Source organism: Platalea leucorodia, assembly GCF_965183815.1.
Source record: "Platalea leucorodia genome assembly, chromosome: 4".
Classification (NCBI taxonomy): domain Eukaryota; kingdom Metazoa; phylum Chordata; class Aves; order Pelecaniformes; family Threskiornithidae; genus Platalea; species Platalea leucorodia.
The window spans coordinates 46,733,797-46,759,079 of NC_138826.1; the positions used below are offsets into that span (position 1 = coordinate 46,733,797).

Genomic DNA, 25,283 nt, shown 5'->3' on the forward strand with positions numbered 1-25,283 from the left:
CAAATTAACATTAAATACACTCCTCTCTGATAACAATCTGAGGGAAACAGCACCTCTTTCAAGGCTCCCAGTAAAATGATAACCTTTGAAACATGTCAGCTGCCTGATGTAGGAACTGAGAACTGTCTCCATCAGGCAGTTTAACAACTGATCTATATCTTTGTGACTACAACTTCTCATTATAGAGATATATATCGCCTAAACCACTTCCAGAAAGACACGAGCAAAAGTGAAAAAGTTATTCTAGGGCCCCAAGTGGGGTTCGCTCAGCATATCAAGATACTGAAGTAGTTCTACTGGAAAGTCTTCCTGGCTGGACAAACCCTAAACACATAGCATTACTCTGGTTTAGTAGCCATGGGTTGCATGGCTACTATATCCGCAGTGCAATTCAGCTGTGTATTTGACTTGCTGTTTTGTTGCTTTCCTTTTTATGGGGCAGTAAACTTTACAAGTTCTAGTTCTCTTTTTTCCCCAGAACTGCTAAGGACTCTCAGATTAATATTATGGCATTCAGGTAAGTGACTCAGCATCTTACACGGATAGACTGCGGACTCAGTGTGCATGTGTTCTTTCAAAAAAAATAGCATTGTTTATCATTCACAGATATAAATGAAGAAAAACAGGGTTGGAAGCAATCTCATAAGATCATCCTCTGCCCCAGCGAGATACCAGATTCTGACACTGTTGAATATGGGGTTCACGTTGCAGCTGCAGTTGGAAAATACCAATGTACTTAAGCTGGTTGATTTGTTGAGATTACAATGCTAGTTCAAATCTTATTCTACTCTGAAACATCAATTTGGGTGCCTGTACTCTGTAGTGAAATACCTGAAAACAGGAGATAACCAGTTCATACAGGTTAGGCAGCCCCAAACCAAAGTAATTAAAATAGGAACTAAAAGAGAAGGATGAAAAGGAAGGTGAGAAATAAGTTTCTAGCATGGTTGTCCAGGTACGAGGAAGAGAGGTGCACAGAAAACTCTTCACCTGAGGGAGGAAGGAAAGGACAGCAAATAGTTAATCCCATTTGGAAGAAGGCAGGCATTCAGGAGTAAGGGATGTGTATTATGCTGAGAGGAAGAAAAGACATACAAAGGGGTATGGAATAAAGGGCTTTGCTTCCTAAAAGGAGATGGGCTTTAAGGTCAGCTGGCCAGGTCCTCCTGGACAGGCTGTTATAGGGTACCTATCTGATCAGTATCCACGAGAGTAAGCACGAGATGAGTTAGCACTGTCTTATAGAAGATGCCTGATATAGCTGTGTGCTGGTTTTGGCTAGGATAGAGTTAATTTTCTTCACAGGAGCTGGTATGGGGCTATGTTTTGGATTTGTGATGAAAACAGTATTGATAACACAGGGATGCCTTTGTTATTGCTGAGCAGCGCTTACACAGAATCAAGGCCTTTTGTGCTTCTCACCCCACCCCACCAGCGAGCAGGCTGGGGGTGCACAAGAAGTTGGGAGGGGACACAGCTGGGACAGCTGACCCCAACTGACCAAAGGGCTGTTCCATACCGTACGATGTCACGCTCAGCATATAAAGCTGGGGGAAGAAGAAGGAAGGAAGGGGACATTTGGAGTGATGGCATTTGTCTTCCCGAGTACCCGTTACGCGTGATGGAGCCCTGCTTTCCTGGAGATGGCCGAACACCTGCCTGCCCATGGGAAGTAGTGAATGAATTCCTTGTTTTGCTTTGCTTGTGTGCGCAGCTTTCGCTTTACCTATTAAACTGTCTTTACCTCAACCCACGAGTTTTCTCACTTTTACTCTACTGATTCTCTCCCCCATCCCACTGGAGGGGGGAGTGAGCGAGCGGCTGTGTGGTGCTTAGTTGCCGGCTGGGGTTAAACCACGACAAGCTGTAAAAACACTGTTTTAAGATTTTGTTTCTAACAAGAGACTGCTGTTGAACAACTGAGGTAATTCCCCCCCTCTTTGCTTTACTCAAACCTCAAAAGATATCAGTGGAGATAATGCTTGCAAATTAGGCTATTAAAAACACTATTCAACATTCGTCAGGGCATGGGCTAGCCAAAGGAAACAGAGTACTGCAGTCTCTTCAGCAAGGTGGACAGTGTAGCGTATATGGACCAGGGGACAGCACACTGCCCAGCACCACATTTAGTGGCATCTCTCAGTCACCTCTTTTCAAGCGTGACGTACATCCGGACATATGTGCAGAGTGCACCAGTTGAGACAACTGCCAAGTTAAGATATAACCAAACATTCTCCTTCTGAACATCCTTGGCCAGCAGCCGTTCCAGCATATCAAAGAGTCAGGAAAGCTCTTCGGGGAACCCTCTGGGGCAGGCACACTCAGACTGGCTATTCTAAACTAATCAGCAGTGGCTGTGAAAGCTGTCTAGCTGGGAGTGTTTCAGGCAAGCTGCTTTATTTCAGTTCTCCAGACTCTGCATGCGAGTGAACAAGCAGGTGCAAACCATCAGCTGTGTATGATGAATAGCACTCCCCAGCCCAAATCCAACATACAAGATGTACACCCATTTCTTCCAACTTTCAGAAAGACTGCACTTAAAACTCCGGGTTGCTGATAGGAAAGAGTGCAGCTCTACCACCCTGTTCAAAGTGTGACCTCTGAAAGCACAAGCGTTGTTCCTAGTGGGAAAAGTGAGCCTTGGAAGTGTAGGTTGGTGAGGAAAGAGAATTGTTGGCCATCACCCAAATGTGGTGATGGCTCACTCTCCACAGGAACACATAGTCAGCAGGCCCTGAACCTCAGCAAATTCACCTCTAATTTTTCCCCTTTCTGCATCTGCAATGTTGTGCTAAAATGGCAAAGAATTTACTTACTGTGACTATAGTTGCTGGGGTACATGGGAGGGACAGGTGACCTGACAATCCTGGGAGTTGAAGGAGGTATGTGAAGAAGGAACTGATGGTTGTAATGCTCTACAGATCATTAAACAGAAAATACGAGAAGAGCTGGACACGGGATTTGGTTCAGGGTTGACTTGGAAATGTAATGGTGCAGCCAGAATCGCTGATGTTAGAGTGATGTTGCGATCAAAACTTCCCCTGGAGATTTCTGGGGCTAGTGGAAAGTGGGGAAATGGGTTGCTAGGCCCCAAAGCAACAAAGCCTGCCTGTCAGAAAGAAAAGGAAGAAGCAATGGGGGAAGGGCGGAAAGAATGATAATCTTCCAAGCTTCGAAAGGAAAGGCTACAAGGAAGAATTCTGGAAGGATGACAGAATGATGTACTGCTTCCATGCCCTATTGAAGATCAAGGTCTCTGTGCTGATAAGAATGGTTACTGTCCTCTCACTCAATGTACTGTGCACATGGAAAAAATCTGACAGAGAAGAATCTAATTACCATTCCCTAAAGGCTCAGAGACTTTCCATTGATAAAACTCCTTCAAAATCATACAGGCACTACATTAACAATTCTGAATTGCAGTAAACTTGATTTATTCCTTATTTCTTTGGTATTCAGGATACAGCATATAGAGTTCTGATGTCCTTTGGACATCACTACCAAAACTAGAACACTGACTTTGATCACAGTTTGTATTTCTGCTCATGCTGAAACAGAAACAAGCAAAATCAGCACTCAGGATGTGCAGCAGACATCAAGCTTTTAAAGGATCAGATATACTGGGTTAAAAATACTAGAATGAGAGTAATATCTACAGAGAACATGTCACAATGTATTTTTAGCATATATAAGTCTTCACATACAATAATTTTTTCCCCTTCTGAAGTTCCATGCCTTGATCTCTTGTGCACCCTTTCTTAGTGTAAATCTTTCAAATGTATTACATTTAAAGAACTACTTATTTGATGCTTGGAAGAGATGCTAAAGCAATATTTTGGCACATATTTATAAAGCGATTAAAATCTTCTCTTTATTCCACACAGATTAAAAAAAAAAAGATGGTCAGGTATTTTGATAATTGATATGAAAAGGTAAGGACTAGTACTTTAAATCAGTGGAAAGATAAGAATCAAAACCTGACTGTCCTTTCTTTAATGGGCATAGCATGAGCCCCGTGCAGAGACAATCCTTTTCTTGAAGAACTATAAAATACCAAGCACTACTTCCACAGAGGAATCCTTGAGTAACTCAGAGAAGGCATGCTGTGGGTTTAGGACTTAGCTCTCAAAAGGATGCACTGTTCTCCTAGTATCACGTATGCGGAGAGTGTGTGACATGGTAGGTAGTCAAGTGATAACGATGGTAATATTTTACAAGTTACTAGCTCACCTCCATGTTCTTAGAAACTTGGGTAACATCCTTTTAATAGTGTACCTAGAAAGCTGAGCTGCATCTTAGGTATGAAGTTTGATTGAGAAACCTGCTGGCAAGAGCATATATGAACAAGCAGCCACATGAATGAGCTCTAAAACACATTCTGTTTTTCTTTGACTGTGCAACGTGGAATTCGGTGGCTGGGTAAGAGCTTTTACCGGCAGCATAGGAAAAGACATCATGGCTTAGTATTCTTTCATTGGCATATTCCTCTCCATGCCTCACACACCTAGAACATCTTTTCTAGCTTTAGGCATTCAAAAGCTAGGCATTCAGTCTAAAATGCTGCCCAGATCAGGCTAAAGAATTAAGACTAAATGCATGTGTACTTACCCTCTTTCCTTATGAGAGCCTAAGTCCCACTCCATGTTGCCACTGACAGTCCAAGCCTCTCCCCTGCCTTCCTGTCTGCTGCTACCAGTGTTTGATGGCCACATCAGGAGCTGACCTGGTACAGGCAGGAGTTACATCTTCAGCCAGAGGGTGGGTTTTTTTGGTTACTGCTGCCAGGTTTGGGGGCTGGTTTTTGTGCGGGGAACAGAAAGGGTTGCCTGTGAGTTTTCAGTCAGACCAATTGCTTACCTGATTTGTTATAGCTGCCTATAAGGGCTAACAGCAGCATACGGGAAGTATCCAGATCATGTGGCATGTGGTGAAACCATCCTTTTTGGTGGAGTCACCAGGGACTTTGATTGGCTCACGTCAATCATGAAACTGCACCCTTTAAGTAAATGCCTCTTTTAGAAGCTAAAGCTAGGGAAGATTAACCCTGCTTTCAAAGGTCTTTGGGTTAAAGCCACAAACCAGAACTCAAGAGACAGAAGCTCCCTTGCTTGCTTTCCACTGACAGGTGGTGGAGCTTGACACAGGTCAATTAAACCTTGCTTCAGGAAAATGCCTAAGCAGGTATTTTATTTAAAGTACCCTCGTTTTAACGGGAACTCACTACAAGTTTCATAATAGGTTGGCTTTTGCCACACTGGGTCTGGAAGCTGTACATCTGTTTTGTCCCTCATTAAAACAGGGAAAATAATATTAATTTATTTGACAGAAGGGGTAGACTGAAATTATGATTCATCTAGATATTTAAGTAGTTGTCCTGAAGGAAGAATACGAAGTTCTGATATGTATCTTTCACATCTCCAAACTAAAAGAGGTGCACACTCCCTTCACTGAATCAGAGCTTTAATTATACCAGACCTTTAATCACAGCAGGCCTCCAGTACGCCATTGACACCTTTGGTTGGAAGCTACGTATTAGTATTGTTATTGGCACTGCATCTGTTTCAATCCGTTTGCTGCCAGCTGCTCACTTGCTTCACTATCACCAATTGCAGTAATTCCTGTGACTTAAAACACCCTGCCAGGATGCGCCTGATGCACTTGGAAGCGCTTATTTGAGTAAGGTTTGTTTAGTGAGTGACCTCTCGCACACAGAAACTTCCTTGTACTGAACACTGCACATCAGTGGCAAGAGAGTAAGAGCCAAGAGATGTATAAAAAGACCAGGGAAAGCTACCAGCCCTCAGGAGCACAGAGATGCAGAATAGGTTATTCCTCTGTTTCCCCTCTCCAGCTTCCCAAATCAGATATTTATGAAAGCACAGCCAGATATCAGTAGCCTAGCGTAAAGAATGCAGTATAGCCTGGAGATACATTTTTTTTAAGGTATTAAACAAGACAGGTCCCCAGATAAACCCCTTGGGAATTCTACTTATACCTGGCCTCCAGGCAGAGCATGACCAATTAAACCCTTGCAGTCTGACTGTCCAGCCAGGTTTCTTTTCCCCATCTTCACTGTAACATCCCACTCTGGATGTTGGCATACTGTTGGAGACTATGCTGAAAGCTTTGCTAATGTCAAGGTAAACAATATCGATGGCTTTCCCTTCATCCACAGATTGAGCCATTTTATCACAGAACACAATCAGGTTGGTCAAGGCAAGGATACTTGCTGACTATTCTCAGTTACCTTCTTCTCCTTCACGTACCCAGAAAAGTGCTCCAAGAAAACTCAGTCCATGATTTTTCCAGGGACAGAAGTGAAACTGCCTTGTCTACAGCTGCCTGAATTGTCCCTCTTGATCTTTCTGATGATGGGTGCAACATTTGCCTTTCTCCATAAGTGCCCTCTAGAATCTAGAAAGCCTGGAGGCTTCTCAAATAAATGAAATATATAGTTTTTCATACTCTCTTTGCCCCTGTGGCAAAGAAATTTGCTGCAAAACATACACACATACACGCTTTTAGTAATGTCAACTTTCTGGAGATCATAGCAAGGACAGCGGCTTGGGAAGTGCCCACATACAACGGGGTGACAAACATCAGCGAGACAGTGTGCTTTCCAGCATGGATACAACACACTGGGTAACAGAGCAGATTTTTTAAAAGGTTATTTCCTTTAAGCAAGCAACCTCCCCAAACAGAAATCTACACATAAATGTGTTTTTCCTGCTCGAATTATTCAGATGGTTAATTCCTCAGGTGTCGGTGCACATGCAATGCCAGAAGCAGTACAGTCGTATTCACCTGGTCTTGTGAAACATGACTTTAGCAGTTGGTTCAGAGGTAGTCACTGCAGAAAGCAGTATGATAAAACCTTCTGTTACCCTACTGCACCCCTACTGTATGTTCTTGCAGCCTAGTTTACACTCAAATATCTTGAATAGAAAGTGAAGTACTTTTTAAAAGGTTTAAAGAGGTCAGACTGAGACGGTTTACAGACAGGATCATGAAGCTTTTGAGTGAGGAGTCTAACTACATGCTTACTGTGTGTGCTACACACCTTTCATAAACAAATGTTAGTTTAAACTTGAGACTACTACAGAGCCCTCTGGACACCTAATTTTTCAAGATGCTTTCACTATCAAAGAGAGAACCTATAGAACTTAATTCTTGCTTGAATCAAAGGGAAAATTTTCAATGAAATGAAACGAAAATGTCACCGACTAGAATTTTTTGCTGTAATTTTGAGCCCTAGTTCCACAATTTTAAAAATAAAAAGCTGAAATAATTTTCAAAGTAAAAATATCCTTCTGAACCAAAAATGTGACTTGTTATTTTAGAACAGGTCATCCCAAAATATTTTGGGGCTTGTCTTTTTTTTTTCCTCTTTCTAGGGCCCTGGTGTTGGAGCTCCACCAAAGCAATCCAGGTAATTCAATACAAAAGTGCATTTTGCTCGTCCTTATCCATGTTTTATTTGCCAAAAACCATTTGGGTGGGCATTTTTTTTTTCCTTCCCTACTAGAAAGATACTGACTGTTCAGCATAAATATTTGCTTATCTTTATGCAATACTTGTCGTATTATACAATTTTAATGCCTAGTAATGCCCAGCTTGGAGCCAGATTCAGGCTCCTGTTCTGCTGAGCTTAGCATTAGTATGAAGGCTTGAAAACAGAGTTTAGGGTTTTGCAGATACAAAACCAAAGTAAGAGACCTTGCCCCTAAACTAATTTCTGGAACCCCACTTTTAAGACAAGGTGGCAACAGAAGGAGACAACTAGCAGAAAGGCAAGAGAGATGAGAAGAAAACACACGATAATGCAGATCAAATGTACACGCACAGTTAGCTAGTATCAAAGGTCTGTCTGGCTTTTAAACAAGCAACATGCCATTGTTTGGTTTTGCTATTATTATTTGCTATTTATATTGCAGCAGTGCCCAGAAGTCCCATCCGGAAAAAAGCGCACCAAGCTCAGTCCCTGCCTTTAAATCTTGGTGCAATCGGACGTGGACAAATGCAAGTTACTAGAATCAGTAATTTCTCCTCTCAAATGCATGCCCCCAGCAGACTGGGAGAAAAATGATGACCATAGATTTTTGGTAAATTCTGCCAGCGACCAACCTTTTTTCTTTTTATCACAGGTACAACGTGCTGTGCATTGCAGCATACGCCTGCCTTGGTCTCAGTCCAGAGCCTTTATCCTTTGTTAACTGCCCTTGGTGCATCCTCTGGGCCTCTGCTATTCTCCAGTTCTGTGTTTTTATAATTCTGTGCTCTTTTAAGCATTTCAGTGTGCTGCCACTGTGGGAGCAGATTAGCACTGGCATCAGCTGGTTTGCCAGTTCTCATTTTTCCTTACTGCACCTAACACTAAATAAGTTACCGATTCTCCAAGCTCAAGCTTTCGACCCGACGAATTTATTTTTGGGCACATCTGAACTCTTCCAACACCACTGCCCATCACATGCCTGCTGGGATATTTTAGGAACTCACAGGCAAACTAGTTACTTAATCCAGCGATTATCCCAAAGCTTAATGTATGAGAAGGAGATCATTCTAAATTTTCTCTCTCATCTAAATCACGCCTGTAAGTAATGAGCCATACACTTGGCAAAACTCGCCCAGTTCAGTCTGTATCAATGCAAGACAAGACTCTGTTAACTCTTCAGTGGCACCTGCTTCCACACAAGCTCCTTGAGTTTAGGATAAAACAGACTCAAGCTACAGCACAAGACTGACGCACCCGTGAAAGACACACCAACTTCCTTCAAAGAAAACGAATACTGCAAGGCTCGTAAAATATTTGTCATCGCAATACCCAGGCTCTTCTTCAGGTACCTCAGCATCACAGCCTCCACCAACACAATCCGTGTCAATAACCACAGTAGCCGTAGGTTAGAAGCCACTGTCACTTTGCTTGCTGCAGGTTCCCAGCAGATTTGCAGGTATTTTAACTTTCTGTGGTAAGGTGACATAAACACGCAGGGCAATAAAAACATGGGAAATTACGTAATTCCATCTCAGGAGAAGTACGGGCACAAGCTGTGACAGCCAGGCAGGAACAGAGATGCACGAAACCCTGTCAAACTGACACAAAGTCCCACCTGGCATGGTGTGGCACTCGGTGCGGTGATGTAGGAAAACATTCAATCACAAAAGTACACCTTGGAAGCAGTCATCTTACAGTTAGGATTTTTAAAGTGGAAGCTTATAGTAACTAAGCAAATATAGGATTAAAAATCAGTCTAATGATAATTTTCGACGAAGTGCATAAGGCATGCCTTGATTTTAAAAATATTTAGCTAGACCAGTAACCCTTTCCCTATACCAACTCCATATCAAACACAAGTCTGGTCAGAAACAACAGGCTCTGGACAGCCACCTCCACGGTGCAACTGCGGCAGTGAATCATCCGTGTTCACAGCATTAACAGGGTTCTCCTCCGCAAAATCAGACCAGCTTACTCTGAATGTTTGGCTGCAGTCAACCAGTTGCTGTTTGTAATCACACCATCATTCACATTACAACTACGAACGGAAGAGCAGCTTTGGCACAGCAGTTTTTCTTTCAAGAAGTAAAATCAATTTACAACAGGCTAACACTAATAATACCCCCACCCCAGGCTCCCTTGAAAGAACACAAAAGGCCTAATACAAGTCCCCCAGAAAATTACCAAAAACCAATTTGCACGCTTGGGTTCCTTGGCACAATTCAGACATTTTGATTTGTGTATGCAATGATGCAAGTCAGAACTTCACATTTTTTAAAGCATTCTCCCTAATATACTTGGCAGTCCTAATGGGCTTGGTAAATGAAATAAAAACAATAGGCTGGATTTGTTAGAGTAAACTGCAGTCGAAGGTGACCTTCAGCCAACTTTCAAGCTGTCTGATGTTCTGGAGGATCAATTTTGGGGTCAATTGTTTGGTACGTACTGCAGCAGTCAGTACTTGTACGGCCTGATGACCAGCTTCTGCAATCATGGCGTTCTGGTATACAGGGATACCCTGCATCTGTTCTCACTCTTCCAGTCATAGCTCCATGCCAGGGACTGGGAGAAGGATGATGTGTGAGCCAGCGACCCCTCTTTGCAGGCAGGATGCCTAGAAGATCAAATGCTCTGGACTATGCATATCAAGATGTACTGTGTCACAAGTGGGAGCTCTCTCTTACGGGTCCTAAGGCTCAGAATATTCCCCCCACCATCTCCCCAGTATTTTAACAACCTTGTTTGTAGAAAGTACTACCCAGGGATCAGGTCTGAAGGTTTTGACTGAAAAGTCAAAATAGAAGACTGAAGACTCTGCCCCACTATATCTAGGATTTCTTCTTAAACTGCAATGTTTTGTTTACAACAAACTCCATTTCTTTGCAAGGTCTTCTGACATAAAATTGGTTTTAGCTTCCATCATTCAGTCATAGTCAGCTACCAGATAAGAAAAAACACAGGTAAGGAAGGCCAGGGTTAAATTTAGGAAAACAGAAAAGCTTTCTTTAAGAAATATTGGAAGAAGCAGCGGGGGATAGCATGTAATAAAATTGGACATGACGGATGAAACATGACTTGACTTAATATTTTGTTGAATGACCAAATAGCAAATTCTGCTCTTTGGGTGCTGGCTGATAGCTCCATTACCGACCCACTTAACAAAAAGATAAGCCTCCATTCTTAACTATGATTTGCAGGCCAAGTTGTTGCCTGACGTTAGGTGTCCTTATTCAGCCCCAGTTCAAAGCAAAAAACCCAAGCCCGCATACAAGCTTTGGTACATGAGCAGCTCCATCGGCGTCCAGTGGTTCTGAAGTGCAACAGCCCAAAAAGGAATCGTGCCAACTCGCACATGTCAAGAGCCAAGTCACAGGCACCAGCAAAATGACAAACCTTGTTTAAAAACATGTTTGCTGAAGGCCTTGTTGGTGAACAGGTCACTTGGCAAAACTGTGAACAAAAAGCATGCTGTGCAGCTGCCTAAAAGCTCAGCTCTCCTGTGTGCCTGAGCAAAACTGGGATACAGGAGAAATCAGAGTGTTACAAAGGATGCCGAACAGGACTTGTCTAATGATGTTACTCCATGGCCTTGATGCCAGCAAAAGCTGCTGGGAAATAACTGATTTCTGTTACTGATGTAAACTCCCGAGCCTGTGGAGTGGAGATTTTCTCTTCAATGCTCTTTGTACTTATCCTGTCCTCTTTGAAAATGCCATGCTGAACTCTTTACCCTCATTCTCCCCTGCGCCACGTTTCTTCCATACCTCTAATGCATGCTTTCTCAACTTCCTTGGCTTTTACCGCTTAGGATACGCAGACAGCAGTGGTGGCAATGCTGAAAGCTTTCTGCTGGCAAGGAGATCAACATCCAAAAAGGGATGAATTTCTGGATGAAGACATCTCATGACTAGCGTAAAAGTGAATTTTGTGGAATAGAGAATCTAAATCTTCCCTTTACTCGTAGATGTCCCATCCCTGGAAACATTCAAGGTCAGGCTGGATGAGGCTCTGAGCAACCTGATCTAGTTGAAGATGTCCCTGCTCGTTGCAGGGGGGTTGGACTAGATGACCTTTCAAGGTCCATTCCAACCCAAACCATTCTATGATACTACTTACATTTCCAACTTCACACACAGGGTCAAGCTCAGATGCAATCACACGGGCAAAAGAAGGGGGTGAGAGTCAGCAGTACCAATAAAACTGTTGTTTCTTGCTTTTGGTAGCTTTCAAACCCAGAAACTGTCTAACTTGCTTATCCTCCAAGGCAAATTTTAGACTGGAGTCAGACAGTATTGGTTTCCCAGATACAGAAGAGTGATTAACTGCATTTGCATTCCTGAATCAAGCACTTCTTACTATGGCTAAATTGCTATCATCTGTAAGTTGAAATATTGGCAGTGAAATAAAACTCATACACACATTTTTGCTATAAGAAACAAAATATCCAGAGCAAAAAGAAAATCTAATGCAATGGCATATAACTGAAAGGACGACTGTAAGTTATTATTTGGGCCCACCTTCTCCTTGAAATCCACCCTTCACAAGATACTCAACCAAAGCTAAATGAAGATACCAAGAGAAATTCCACTAATTTCAGGAACTGGGCCTTGGCTGCAAACCAGAAAGCACATAGGCATAAATGCAAATTCAAGCAATGTTATGAAGATACTTTAAAGTTGTGACTCAACTGCAATCTTAGTTTGCTCATTCCCTGATGAGATTCCCTCCTTCTTCTGTAAGACACCCTTGCATATTAAAGAAAAAATACCGTTAAGTAGATACAGTCTACAAGCGTCCCAAAATATCACTGCTGAAGGAGAACTAAAAATGCATTTCTTTTTACGTACAGCAGCAAACGCAGCATGACTGCAACCTCTAGGCTGTTATTGACAAGAGAAAAATCTTATTTTTGAGGGTTTTTTAAATCGCATCATTCTAAATATACTGCCTGCTCATTTGCTTCAAGGGCTGAATTCTTCTTTATTTTGTCATTTATCAGCTGGCAGAATTCTTCACTGCAGACACCATCATTAACAAACTAATCCCTTGGCATATCCGCCATTAAATAAAACAAAAATGGCTAGCTTGAAAGAGGCTGCCTTTATGCATATGTGTGCATTTGCATTTGTGTGCAGAGCACAGTTTTGTGTTTACTGCCTAAGAAGTTTGTCTATAATGTCCCTTGGATAAAATGAGGTTCCTGGCCATCAGAGTTCTCAAAGAACTGCAGGAAATTAAGCATGGTATCTTTACAAATTTAGCAGAATACTTGAATATTTATATTTAAATTTGTGCACATCTCTTATTAGAGATCTAATGTGAAACAGAGAGATTTCTGCTTTCTTTTCAGCTTTTTTTAAAATTTTATTTTATTGCATTAGCAACAGATGCATTAGCATACAATTGGCTAGCAGGATTTTTCTGGAACCTTTATATTTGAGGCTCTATATTCTCCCCTGGAACTGTTGCTGTTTAGATCATGATCTACTTAACATCATGAAGTGATGTTAAATAAAAAACCAACCAATCAAAATACCCTTTTGAAATCTGATGATTTATTGTGATTCCAACCCAGGCCAAGGAAAAGTTGTATGAAACCAAGAAGTAAAGAGAAAAATGAAGGCCAGCTTTTACATATCATTCTGTAGGTGGTGGGTATTTGTGTGGAATAATGACATGCAGGACAGAAACCATTAACTCCCTTGCTGTTGCAGCCAAGCAAGTAGGCGCATAGAAAGCTGAGCTCCAGAAAAAGATCTTGCTAGACCCTTTGCACAAGATATATTTTCTGTGCATGGACCTAGCAAAGATCACACGCACCTTGTGATAAGAGGCTGGTAAGAGAGATGGGGTTCCTGCACAGCAGGGCTGCAAAGCAGCATTCTGCTGAGGTGGCAGCTACTGCCAGGCGGGTGGCCTCTGGTCAGACAGTGATGGTGGGCCACCGTACTTCATGCTGGGTTTGTCTTGCAAGTGCCTTAGCACCTGGACAAGTATCTGTGTTGCTGTCATTTTGCTGGTCTCTGCGGATGTGCCATATCAACACCTGTAACAGCTGTTTCTAGTAAAAGATGAGGAAACCGATGTGTCACGTTTTGACACCAAAACATTTTAATTCACAAAATGAAAGACAAACACTCTTGAAATGAATTGTGAAGCATTTCTGCTTTCAAAAAATTACTCATCTAATTCGTATTGATTCTACAGTTTCATTTAGCGCTGTGTCCTTGTTTTTCATTTAGCAGTTTATGTCAGTTAAACAATCTTAATTTCACTGTGATTTATTGTGTAACTATTGCAAGCAATGTATAATGGGAGAAAATTTTAAACTGCAGTACATTTAAAAAAAGAAACACAAGTTGACTTTACTACTGCAAATACCCACCAGGAGCTGAAGTACCACAGACAGTTGGCAAAGCTGGAGCACTAAGCTGTGAACTCTCCTCGGCGGTGACAAAACTGAGGTTTGTATTCTGGACCACCTAGCAGAGCTTGTGACCAGCAGACAAATGGCAGGACCCACAGTTTGTCTGTATTTCAGCCATATCGCTTGTTGTAATAAAAGACAACACATCATACAGTTAGGTCAATCCCACCTAGAGCTTCAAGGCACTGCAAGTTCTACTTTTAAGGGACGGTATCAGCAGGAACCATTCTAATAATACCAGAGAACCGCATCTGTAAGTGACCAGAGCCTGACATTTCAAGGAGAGATTCAAGCAGGCATACAAGGAGAAGCCGCCTAATGAGGGACCCAGCTTCTCCCAGTGAGAAACGCCTTTGTGAAGGGTCTAGAGCATGAGTCCTATGAGGAGCGGCTGAGGGAGCGGGGGTTGTTTAGTCTGGAGAAAAGGAGGCTCAGGGGAGACCTTATCACTCTCTACAAGTACCTGAAAGGAGGGTGTAGCAAGGTGGGGGTCAGTCTCTTTTCCCAGGTAACAAGTGATAGGACAAGAGGTCCTGGAGTCTCCCTCCTTGGGGATATTCAAAACCCAGCTGGACATGGTCCTGGGCAGCTGGCTCTATCTGACCTGCTCTGAGCAGGAGGTTGGACTAGACAATCTCCAGAGGTCCCTGCCAACGTCAGCAGTTCTGTGATCCTGTGAAAAGCTGCAGAGAGAGGAGTGTGAAAACAAGCTAGAAAGGAAGGAGATTTGCATTTTCGAGTTCACAAAAAAACTAGCTGAAACTGCAGTTAATAGAATTATTATTTTGAAATAATAAAGGACGCTACAGAGGTTTTATCATATTCCCTACTGATTAAAATAGGAGATGAAATTTCCTGGAAATAGCTACTGTACTGTGACAGTATCAAAGATTGATCTTAATTAGAAGACAAGAAGGAGACTTTATTTTCCCCTGAAACTGGAGAACAGTACCTCTTTCAGACTCTTGATATTAGTGGCGGGGAGGAACAGAGAATTACTCAGGCCACAGGGATGTCTACATGATGTCATGACACAGGTGGAGAGCAAGAGAGAAATGGACTATTTAACTGGACAAAAGAAGAAGGAGTTTAGAGCTTGTTGTGCAAAATAAAATAGTAGTTCTGCATAACTGTCAGGAACTGCGGAGAAGAGAGAACAGGATGGGCGGTTCTCATACTTAACCTCTTCTATTCTGCAACACAATTAAGACTGAGGGGTAGAGAATAACCTCTGTGTAGTTCAACAGATATTCATCAACAAATTACTTTGCCTTTTCAATAAATGACCACAAAAAAATTTAAAAGTAACATCTAAGTGAAAGATGAAAGACTTCTTTTACAGACTGTCTTAAATGAGGCCTAAAAACTCCTCTCCCATACTCCTAAAAGCTCAATGAAGATTAACATATTTAACAAAATTTGGGATAAGCAGGAAAACATTGTCTGATCACTTTAATATAGGAGAAACAATGAATTCAACAGAGCTCTAAGACAGACACAAGGGTTTCGGCTTTAAATCAGGCATAAACCTTTCTATAATTCAAAAGTCATGGTATTGATTCACTCCCGTGGGCTCTCTGATCACCCTAAACTACTTCTCCCCTTTCTGCTCATGACCTTACCAGGCTTTTCATTCAGACTGAAAGACTTTCTGGACAAAGACCTGTGCTTGCATAGCTATGGCTCCTGAATGCCAACATAAGGCAAATTAAATTTATAATATATCAATACCAGAAAAGAAGGTTTCGTCTTCTCCCTCACTCCTAACAACATCCTTTTCTAGTCCTCCATTACTTTTTTCCTCCCTCTAGCTCCTCAACCCCATTCTCTTCCAGACCCTTGCCCTGACTTTCACCAGCGCTAATGCCCTACTCCTCACACGTTCCTTCTGATGCTTTTTGCACACTCTTTTTTTCCAAATGTTATCTCTGATACCATCTGCAGACCTGCTGTCTTCTCTTTTTTCCTCTAATTGCTTCTTCAGGATCTCTTCCTAAGGTTTCATATTATTGCAGCCTTTTATTAGTCCTTTTATCTTCCGTGTCTGTACTGTTTTTCCTCTATTACTAAGATTTCCACTGGTGTCACCATTATGTCATAAACTTATCCCCTTATTCTTCTGTTCTTGACCCACTTCTCTCTCTCTCTCTGCCATCTTTGAACTTAGCTGACATCTCTCCTTTTGGATGTCTTGATGTTCGTTGTAACTTCTCATAACCAAAACATAAGCCCTTTCTTTAGCAATATCACCAACTCATTATTTAACTACTTCCTCTCTCTGCCCCGGATGTCTAATTTGCATCACAATCCTGTCACCCACGTTTTCTCTCCAGCTTCATTAAAAAACTGAGGGATCATCTTTCGAGAATGGTGTATAGATACCTCCCCACATTTCTTTCATGCCTGCTTTTGTATGTACATAGAACCATACAGAACAAGTCTGTGGTCCTAAAAAAGGACGATGGACATAGTGTTCTCAAATATGCAAGCGTTTTCAAACTGACTATTGATCTGAGGTGCTCCATTTTTAACATTTATAAATTAAAGTATCCTAAAGGGAATCAGTCTGTGAAAGGGCATCGAGATGAATCAGACTCACCAGACACATTGGAAATTTTTAGCGAAGAAGTACATTATATACAGAAAAGTGTAGTTATTATTATTTCTAATACTGTCATTAGTCACATGTAAGTGTAACAAAACACACACAGCAAAGATTCAGGGTTGTTCTAAATCCATAACTCTGAATGCATCCCTGATCAACTTATGCAGTGTGTGAAGAAATTCTAAGCTACTGTGCAGCATCCATGTATACTAAGTAGTGATGGAAACTGCAGTATGATTATGAAACTGTGCAATGAACCTTTTTTCTCTGGGAATTGTCTCAGTCACTCAAAGACATTCTTTCTTCCTCAGCAGACTGCGGCCTGAATTTATCTGACTGATGCAACGGAGGACACAATTTCAACCACCACCTTTCTTTCCCCATTGCTCTTACCATGGTTTCTTCTCTGACATCAGAGTGTGCATTAAAAAAAATAAATTAAAAAAACCCTGCCATTTCCACTCAGCTGCCCTTCCAGCACTTCTGCAGAATGCAGTCTGTGCTGACAGCTGTGCAAGTGCAAAGGAGAAAGGAGGTGTAGGAAACCAAGTTCTGCTGATGCTAACTGATAATAAGATGGGCCTTTGTGCTTCTCAGCTTCTCCATTAGCCTCCTGGTAGGCATGGCTTTGCACGCAGAACAGATGAAAGAGGAGGCAGGGCTGCCAGATCTCCCAACTTAGCTGAAAGCTGACGGGTGAGATTCTACACCCTGAGTTATGACATGGGTTGGATGTCCATCAAATGAGGAGGAGCTGTCACCATACAAGGCTGCAGCTTTGGCACAGCACCCAGAAAAGGCAACACCATTGCACTTTGCTTGTTCCAGATGCCCATATTCCAGCAGAGCCTAGATCCAAGGGGCAGCAGCAGCAGCAGGGCTGCAAACATCCAACAGCAGAAAGTGACACCAGGGACATGTGAGTGAGTCTTGAACTCAGGACTAATGGTGGCTTCTTTTTTTGTCCAGTGTGAACAGTTACCTTGCTGGAAGCACTAGCTGTCTTGTTGGCCTTTCCTTGTGCTGTAGGAAGCAGGCTATGAGCTGATAATATATACAGCAGAACATTACCAGCCTTCTTCAAACAAAAACACAAACTGAAGAAAAGAAAGAAATGAAATGGAACAAGGCAGCAGATGGTGTTAGCTTCGGAAAGAAGCACAGAATGGTTTGAGACCCTTGCCTGCATTTCTGTCAGTTATGCTACCATCCTGGAGATTTAGCTCCTCTCTACCACACGGTTTACAAATCATGGGGTCAAGTAAGAAACAAGTTTTTGTTAAAGTGACAGATTTGTTCCTTTGGTACACAAATACCACAGTTATGTCTCATAATCTACTGACAAAAGTGAGGCAAAATCTAAATAAATAATAGAACAGAAAACATCTTCAGCTCTGTTTCACTCCAATTAGCAGTTTCCAGACCTCTTACTGAGCAAGTGGGATCCTGTTCCATCAAGTAAAAAAACTCATTACTCTGTTCTGAATACTGATCTATGCACCATGGCAGTGGTCACAGCAGATTTAGAGGACACTGTTCCAGAGGGAGTGACACTGCACTGGTTTGGCATGGAGAACCTGTGCTGCTTATGGTGATGAGCAAGACGCATGAGCAAGGGAGTGGAGAAAGGGACAGTCAAGGCAGATGGAAAAAGAGAAATCTAGCATGATTTGGGGAAATTTATAGGGCTAACAGAGGGTCTTGCTGTATATTTACTGATAAGCATCGCACGCTTGACAAAGAAATACTGAAGGGGCAAAGGCGTCTGATAACATTGGACTTCTGCTGTTTTCAGTGGTCAGTCCCATCATAATGTCTGGTTCCAGACAAAGCCTTGCAGGGAAGAGAAGGTCTATCTGTACCATCCACTGTAACTATAAAGGTTAACCGTAAGGGTTAACTGTGGTTGGACGATATGAAAAAGCAGTAGCATTTTACAGTATTTCTGGTCACACCCAGCAATATCTGCTCCCCACTTTCAGCAGCCTCCCCATTTTCTCTCTGAATTACCAGAGACATTAACAAGTCTTTTCCAATCCCCACTTTGACTGACCTTTCTAATTAGGAGCACTGAACAAACAGATCTGAGAAACAGCCTGGCAGCAGCGAGCAGCCTTGGTTCACTGCACGCAGGCCACAGAAAAAGCTCTGCTCTCCCTGCGACAACGGGAAAGCTACAACCAGTGACTCAGCGTTAACCCAGTAACTGCTCTCCAGGGAATCCGAGACAACTGCTTCAAGCATTCCTGCCTATTTCTGCATGCAGAGGGATTAGACAACAAAAAATAATCCTTGAAACAATTTCCTTCCTCTGATAAATATACACCTCCCATCAACTAACAAGTAAAATAGCGCTGTCAAGCTTTGTCTTGTGATCCACATCTATGGACACATCCAGGGTGAAGCGGACGATACTGAGATGTGGTTTTTTGTGTAACAAACAGCTCCGTTTTGTGCTATGCAGACATGGCATTTCATTAAGCACAGGCTAATAGCTTGATTCCCTTAGGGACTCGCTGTTGGAAAATAGAACATCTCCTTTCATAAATAGGCAAGGTCACCATGAGCCACACGTTCCTCAATGCACACGTTCATTTTGGAGTTGACGCTGAGATAATTGAGTATCTGTTCATTATACGTTTTGCATTAATCCTATAACATATCTTCATGTAAAACTAACTTTACAAGATCTGAGGAAAACCAGCATTATATTACATTTCAATGCCATCTGTTCAGCTACTCCAGAATACAGTGGAAGAGTTCTGATTTATGCCCAAATTATTTTTTGTATTTTACTCTTCATGTTGGATTCAGAATTTGAAAAATTGCAGATAAGAAACATTTTAAAAGCACAAACTAAGGCATTTTGCCCCTTCACACCTCTTCTTAACTTACAATTGCTTTTTTATTTAACAAGAGTAATCTTCCAGCACATTTACGTGTACACACTGTGAACAAGACAGTTCATAAATGTGACATCTCAAAGTTTAAAACCCTGTAGATATGATAGAAACCACAAAAATTTCATAGATTGTGCTAAGAGATATACGAAGAGAGATCAAAAATGATAGGCAGTTTCTTTCAAAATATTAAGTACTACCAAAAATCAGGAGTCCCCAGGGGACCTTATCAGAAGAACCTAAGCATTATGCAGTGCAACTGATTCCTGCCAATCTACTTCTCTACTTTCATCTTATTTCATCCCAAATACTATTTTTGTCTGTTTGTCTAGAATATTTAGAAGCTGGCAACCTGTTTTTCTCTGTTCCTGTGGCTCCTGGGAAACTTCTCTTCTGGATGTGAAAATGAGAAATTCCAGAGGATAATATCAGGTCAAGGCATAATGCGAAAGAAGACGAGTTACTTTCAAAGCGAATGTGTGACTGGTCAGTAGAGAAGATTACATAGGGTAGAATATGAAAGTAGAAATAAAGTATTTTCTCCTAAAACCAGATACAAACACTGCATTGCATTAAATCCAACAGTTTGTGGGGGAAAAGAATAATTATGCCATGGAGATTAGAAATTTATATGTACACGTAAGGAAGAGAAGGGATTCTATTCTGAATTTTCCTGTGCATACTCAAATATATGCATTTTGCATCAGAGATTATGATCAGGAATGTCAAATGCAAATGTTGCCTGAAGACTTGGAACAAGCTTTTGCTGCATTTTTTATTTGTTATATAGCTCAGGGGTTTCCCAAACTGGAGAATACAAACCACAACTGTAAATGGAAAGCAGAGTCTCTAGATTGTGAATGACTGATTATTTGGCTTAAAGACATACAGCAAACTTAACTGGAAACAATCCGCAAAAATGTTAAGAATAATGTTTCTTGCCCTGTTCATCTGCCATGAAATTAACAGTTACTGGAATTAACAGTTTCACTTCTAGAGAAGAAACAAAGGCTGTCAACATTTTCACATGGAAATAACCTTGAAGAGTTAGGTTTCTGCCTTAGGGAAGTATTTTTGCTTTATTTTAAAAAGAACCGCATCAAAAAGAAACCTTTTTCTTTGAGGGGACCTGAATGAATTCTGAGCATATCCTTAGAGATTTTTTTCTTTTCAAGGCTGCAGCAACCTAAGTTAGAGACTTGCCTCCTTCTTTTGTTCATTTGAAACACACTGAAGCAGGCTTTCAAAGGTTCAGGGAGAGGTTATCAAGTCCTGTTTGCTGTTGACATGTCTAAAACTTCTGACACATGCTAGGAAAAGAAAGGCTACATTTAGTACAGTTGCAACAATAAAATAGCTACTAAGGAACCTCACCTATAGCTAACACCACCACTAAGCTGTGCTGGCCAACTAAAGGCTTAAGCCAGTAATATTCATGCAGAAAATGCAAACAAAGCTTACAGAAGTCCTGAAAAATAGCTTGGATTGCCATTTTCTAAGTGACATAAAAAAAAGGCAAAAAACCATGCCAACAGACCACATTTGGGATTCAGTCCCAAGTCTTCAGTGCTGAAAGCTGTAGAACCAGCTGAAAAACATTCATTGAAAGGAAAAGTAATGAAAAATTGTGCACTGGACAGACTTGCAAAAAGCAACCAATGTGGTGGTTTCCTTTTATATCACAATTTTTCCTGAACAGGAAAATAACCTACCCTCTGTTGAAAATACCAAAAAACCAAACTCTGTTGTTGGACATATTCAAGATTTTCTAGCTTGATGCCTAAAAACATTAGGAGGAAAAACACAAGCCTTCTCCAGACCTACTTGTCTCTAAGTAAGTTATCTATAGCCCTATTTTACCTCTAACTCCAGTAGAACTAGGAGGAGTACTCTTCCAGTCAAGCCTCGTTCAAAGTTTTAGACCAATACTCTAAAGATACATTGATCTTTCTCGGATTAATTCCAAGTAATTCTTTGCCTACTAGGGCCAGATCTGTCCCCTCCCCTCATTTCACATCGGCTATGTACAAATTCACGTTGGCCGTAAGCATTAGCTTGAACTCTGGCACTTACCAGAGCTGGAGGAGGCTGAGCAAGTTCATGACCTCACCACTGGCCTAAGCTCCTGAGGACCCTCAGGTCCTCAGGCCAGCTCCACTCTAGATACCTGGTCTAGCAACGTCTCCTTACAAATCTTTACATTCAATACAGCAAAGGGCTTTGACATCCTTCTTGACACTAGAGATCTGGTTTTCCTCACCAAAACAAGCCACACAGGTGGAGGTCATACAGGTCTGTCCTTCAACTCAGAGGGCTGTCTTAGCCTTTGTGTTCTGCTGCAAGCAACTTCAGAAAGCACCCTTTTCAAATGCTACAGTATTTTGTCACTTCATAAGTAAGATTAAACTGGAGCTGACATCAGAAGATGGCAGATGCTCTACTGTTCTGCAGCAACGCACAGCCCACTATACCTTGCCGCTAGGCTCTGTCTTATGAAAGGAGTTTAATGCCCCAATAAGGGAATGGAGTCGAGAGTGACAGACTCACAGTTTTACTTCTGAATGTTCGAACATTATGCTTTGAAAGCGGGTGAAGGAAAAGAGTTCATGAGAGCAAAATGCTAGTCTTCTTGCAAAAAGGAATTTCTAAGAATATCTTTTTGAAAAAAATAATTCTCAACAAGCAGAAATGCAGAAAAGAAGAAGAATTACATCACTACATTGAAAAATCCTGCATTACCTGTTAAAATAAGATAGATCCAGGTGCATTCATGTATGATTTGTTTGTTTGTTTGTTATAGACACAACAAAAATACACAAGTTACAGTAGAAGATGGTATTTTGTTTTTCATGAATTGAGTACAACAGGAGTCCTCTGCTTCACCCAGCTAAATGGATTTCAGATTAGAATAAAATATAGAAACTTACCTTGCATTTCAACATGTTGGCCACTCTCTCTTGCATTGATTGTCCAGCCTTTGGCCTCACAAGTATATAAACTGCTTTTACATCAGGGCTGGACCGCAGAAGCTTTTCCACCAGTACTTTGCCCATGAAACCTGTAGCTCCTGTGATAAGTACCGTCTTTCCATTGTAATAAGCTGAAACTGAAGACATGGTGCTTTCTTGTTCTGTCCTTCCTTTAACTTCCTGCAGAAGGTACCTGAGAAGATGCAGAAATAAAGCTTTAAAGGCTTTTGAGTCAAGACACAGATCAGTTATTTGGGAATTATAGTCTGAGATAACCTTTCCCAGTCAGCTATAGTAGCTCACATTAGGTCAATCAATGGCAACTTTAAAGGTGATATTTTTAAAGGCCTTTATTATGAAAATAACCCACAAAAATTAAAAAGCTTAATCTGAGAAGCTTAAAAAATCAAGCTCGGCCTCATCCTCCATATTATACCATAGTTGTACCCAACAGCCACAGTTTAGAACATAGCTTGTGCTGTTCAAGACCCCCTAGCAGTAGATGCTCACTGCAGTGTTGAATAGGATTTGTCTTGTACACTGTAAGTGGCAGCCATGAAGGTATGCAGTCATCCCTACAAGACAAAGTAGAAACAGATCTCCTCACAAACACTACAGGTAGAAATTAAAGTTTTCCACTTTAATTCCACTGTTCCAAGCAGCTCCTTTTCTTGTCAGCCACCACTTTGCAACGTGCTCAGCCTTTTCCTCTTGTCTTGGAATAAATCCATGAAGAAAACTCGCCTTCATGGATGATACAGTGCAGTGACATTGCTCTGCAAGACTGCAATACCATGCTCCTGTGCGTCTGTCATCACCCATTATTGGCTGTTAAGCCTCAAATTCATCCCACTGAACTCTAAGGAGCATAGATGTCATATGCCTTCTCTGGAGAGTTTAGGTTGTTTGAACTGCCCTTTGGAGATGCATTGACTATATAAGGGGACTGACATGACTAGGCTCCCACATGAAGTGTCCCAGTTAAGTATTTTAATTAGATACAGTGGTTTTCAGGCCTACATGTCCCCAGCCATCCCAACTCAAACTCTAAGTTGATTAAATGACAAACATCTTTCTCTTCCTCCTGCAGAAGCTTCAGAGTCTCTGTTGGCCATTTCAAGTTTCTCAACATGACATGAGTCAACTGCATGTTAATAAAATGCAAATATACCAAAACAGAAATATAGCATTTGCTGCATTTTTGCAGTCTGCAAAGATTCCCTGTTCTCACTAACAGTCTTGCATTTGTGAAACCTAATAAACCATTCTGAGTGCACCCTCAGTAAGTCTGCAGATGACACCAAGTTGGGTGGAAGTGTCGATCTGCTGGAGAGTAGGAAGGCCCTACAGAGGGATCTGGACAGGCTGGATCGATGGGCTGAGGCCAAATGTATGAGATTCAACAAGGCTAAGTGCTGGGTCCTACACTTGGGTCACAACAACCCCATGCAACGCTACAGGCTGGGGGAGGAGTGGCTGGAGAGCTGCCTGGCAGAAAAGGACCTGGGGGTGTTGGTTGACAGCCACCTGAACATGAGCCAGCAGTGTGCTCAGGTGGCCAAGAGGGCCAATGGCATCCTGGCTTGTATCAGGAATTAGTATGGCCAGCAGGACCAGGGAGGTGACAGTGCCCCTGTACTCGGCACTGGTGAGGCCGCACCTCGAGTACTGTGTTCCGTTTTGGGCCCCTCACTTGCAAGAAGGACATCGAGGGGCTGGAGTGTGTCTAAAGAAGGGCAACGAAGTTGGTGAAGGGTCTACAGCACAAGTCTTACGAGGAGCAGCTGACGGAGCTGGGGGTGTTTAGCCTGGAGGGAAGCAGGCTGAGGGGAGACCTTATTGCTCTCTACAACTCCCTGAAAGGAGGTTGTAGCCAGGTGGGGGTCAGTCTCTTCTCCCAGGCAGCAAGCAACAGGACGAGAGGAAATGGCCTCAAGTTGCACCAGGGGAGGTTTAGGTTGGATATTAGGAAAAACTTCTTCACCGAAAGGGTAGTCAGGCACTGGAACAGGCTGCCCAGGGAAGCGGTTGAGTCTCCATCCCTGGAGGTATTTAAAAGATGGGTAGATGTGGTGCTTGAGGACATGGTTTAGTGGTGGACTTGGCAGTGATAGGTTAACGGTTGGACTTGATGATCTTAAAGGTCTTTTCCAACCTTAAAGATTCTATGATTCTATGATTCAGGGACAGTGAAGAAGCCTAACTTAGAGCAAAACCTGCAAACCTTCATAGAGAAACATCTTATATGAGTCCTTGGCTTGGAGCAACGGAAATGAACAACAGAAAAGAGTTTAAAATACTGTAAGAACCTTAGCTACACATGATGATAGGTTAAATTCCCTTCATCGCATGCGACTGTGAGAGAAATATAGCTTGTCCTACAGCCCATGCCTTCCTCAGGGTGGAGTGAAGTATCTTACCCCAGAAAACTGACCACCAGCTATGTGAATCAAGAGAAGTACCATAGATCAACCCTTACAAGGTGTACTGTGTTCATTGCAATGCTCAGGAATGTGCTTAGCTGGACTGCAATCCCCAAGCCGTTACCACTCACAATCGTGAAAAGGAACTCACAGCCTGTGTTAATGTGCTGTCATTATCTGGGTTTACAGCTGATGCACCTACCCAGACCTGACTTTGCATTCATATCAATTTGCCAGTTTTCACAATCACTGTACTGCTACATGGAAATATTGAATGCATATTTCTAAGAGGCTATAGCCCAGACACATAAACTAGGGACTCAAACCCAACAAAATATTGTTCTTCTTTCCCAGTGCTGCCTGGGACTGCAGTACATAGTATCGAACAAATGAAAATCCCTGAATTTCTTTAGCCGTGACAAATCATCAGGTGTGCCATCCAATTTAGAAAGTAGGTCAAGCAGAAA

The 25,283-nt window shown here is 42.0% G+C and overlaps 1 protein-coding gene across 1 annotated transcript in view; it reads right to left on the bottom strand.

The window, feature by feature from the left end:
- The window catches only part of FAR2 (fatty acyl-CoA reductase 2), a gene marked incomplete at its 5' end in the record, with an annotated part of 82,604 nt that extends 60,064 nt beyond the window's left edge, over positions 1-22,540 (bottom strand). Inside the window, one exon of the mRNA XM_082308808.1 lies at positions 22,352-22,540. Coding sequence (XP_082164934.1) covers positions 22,352-22,540 — 189 coding nt within the window. The remainder of the gene's footprint in view (positions 1-22,351) is intronic.
- Positions 22,541-25,283: the final 2,743 nt, after the last annotated feature.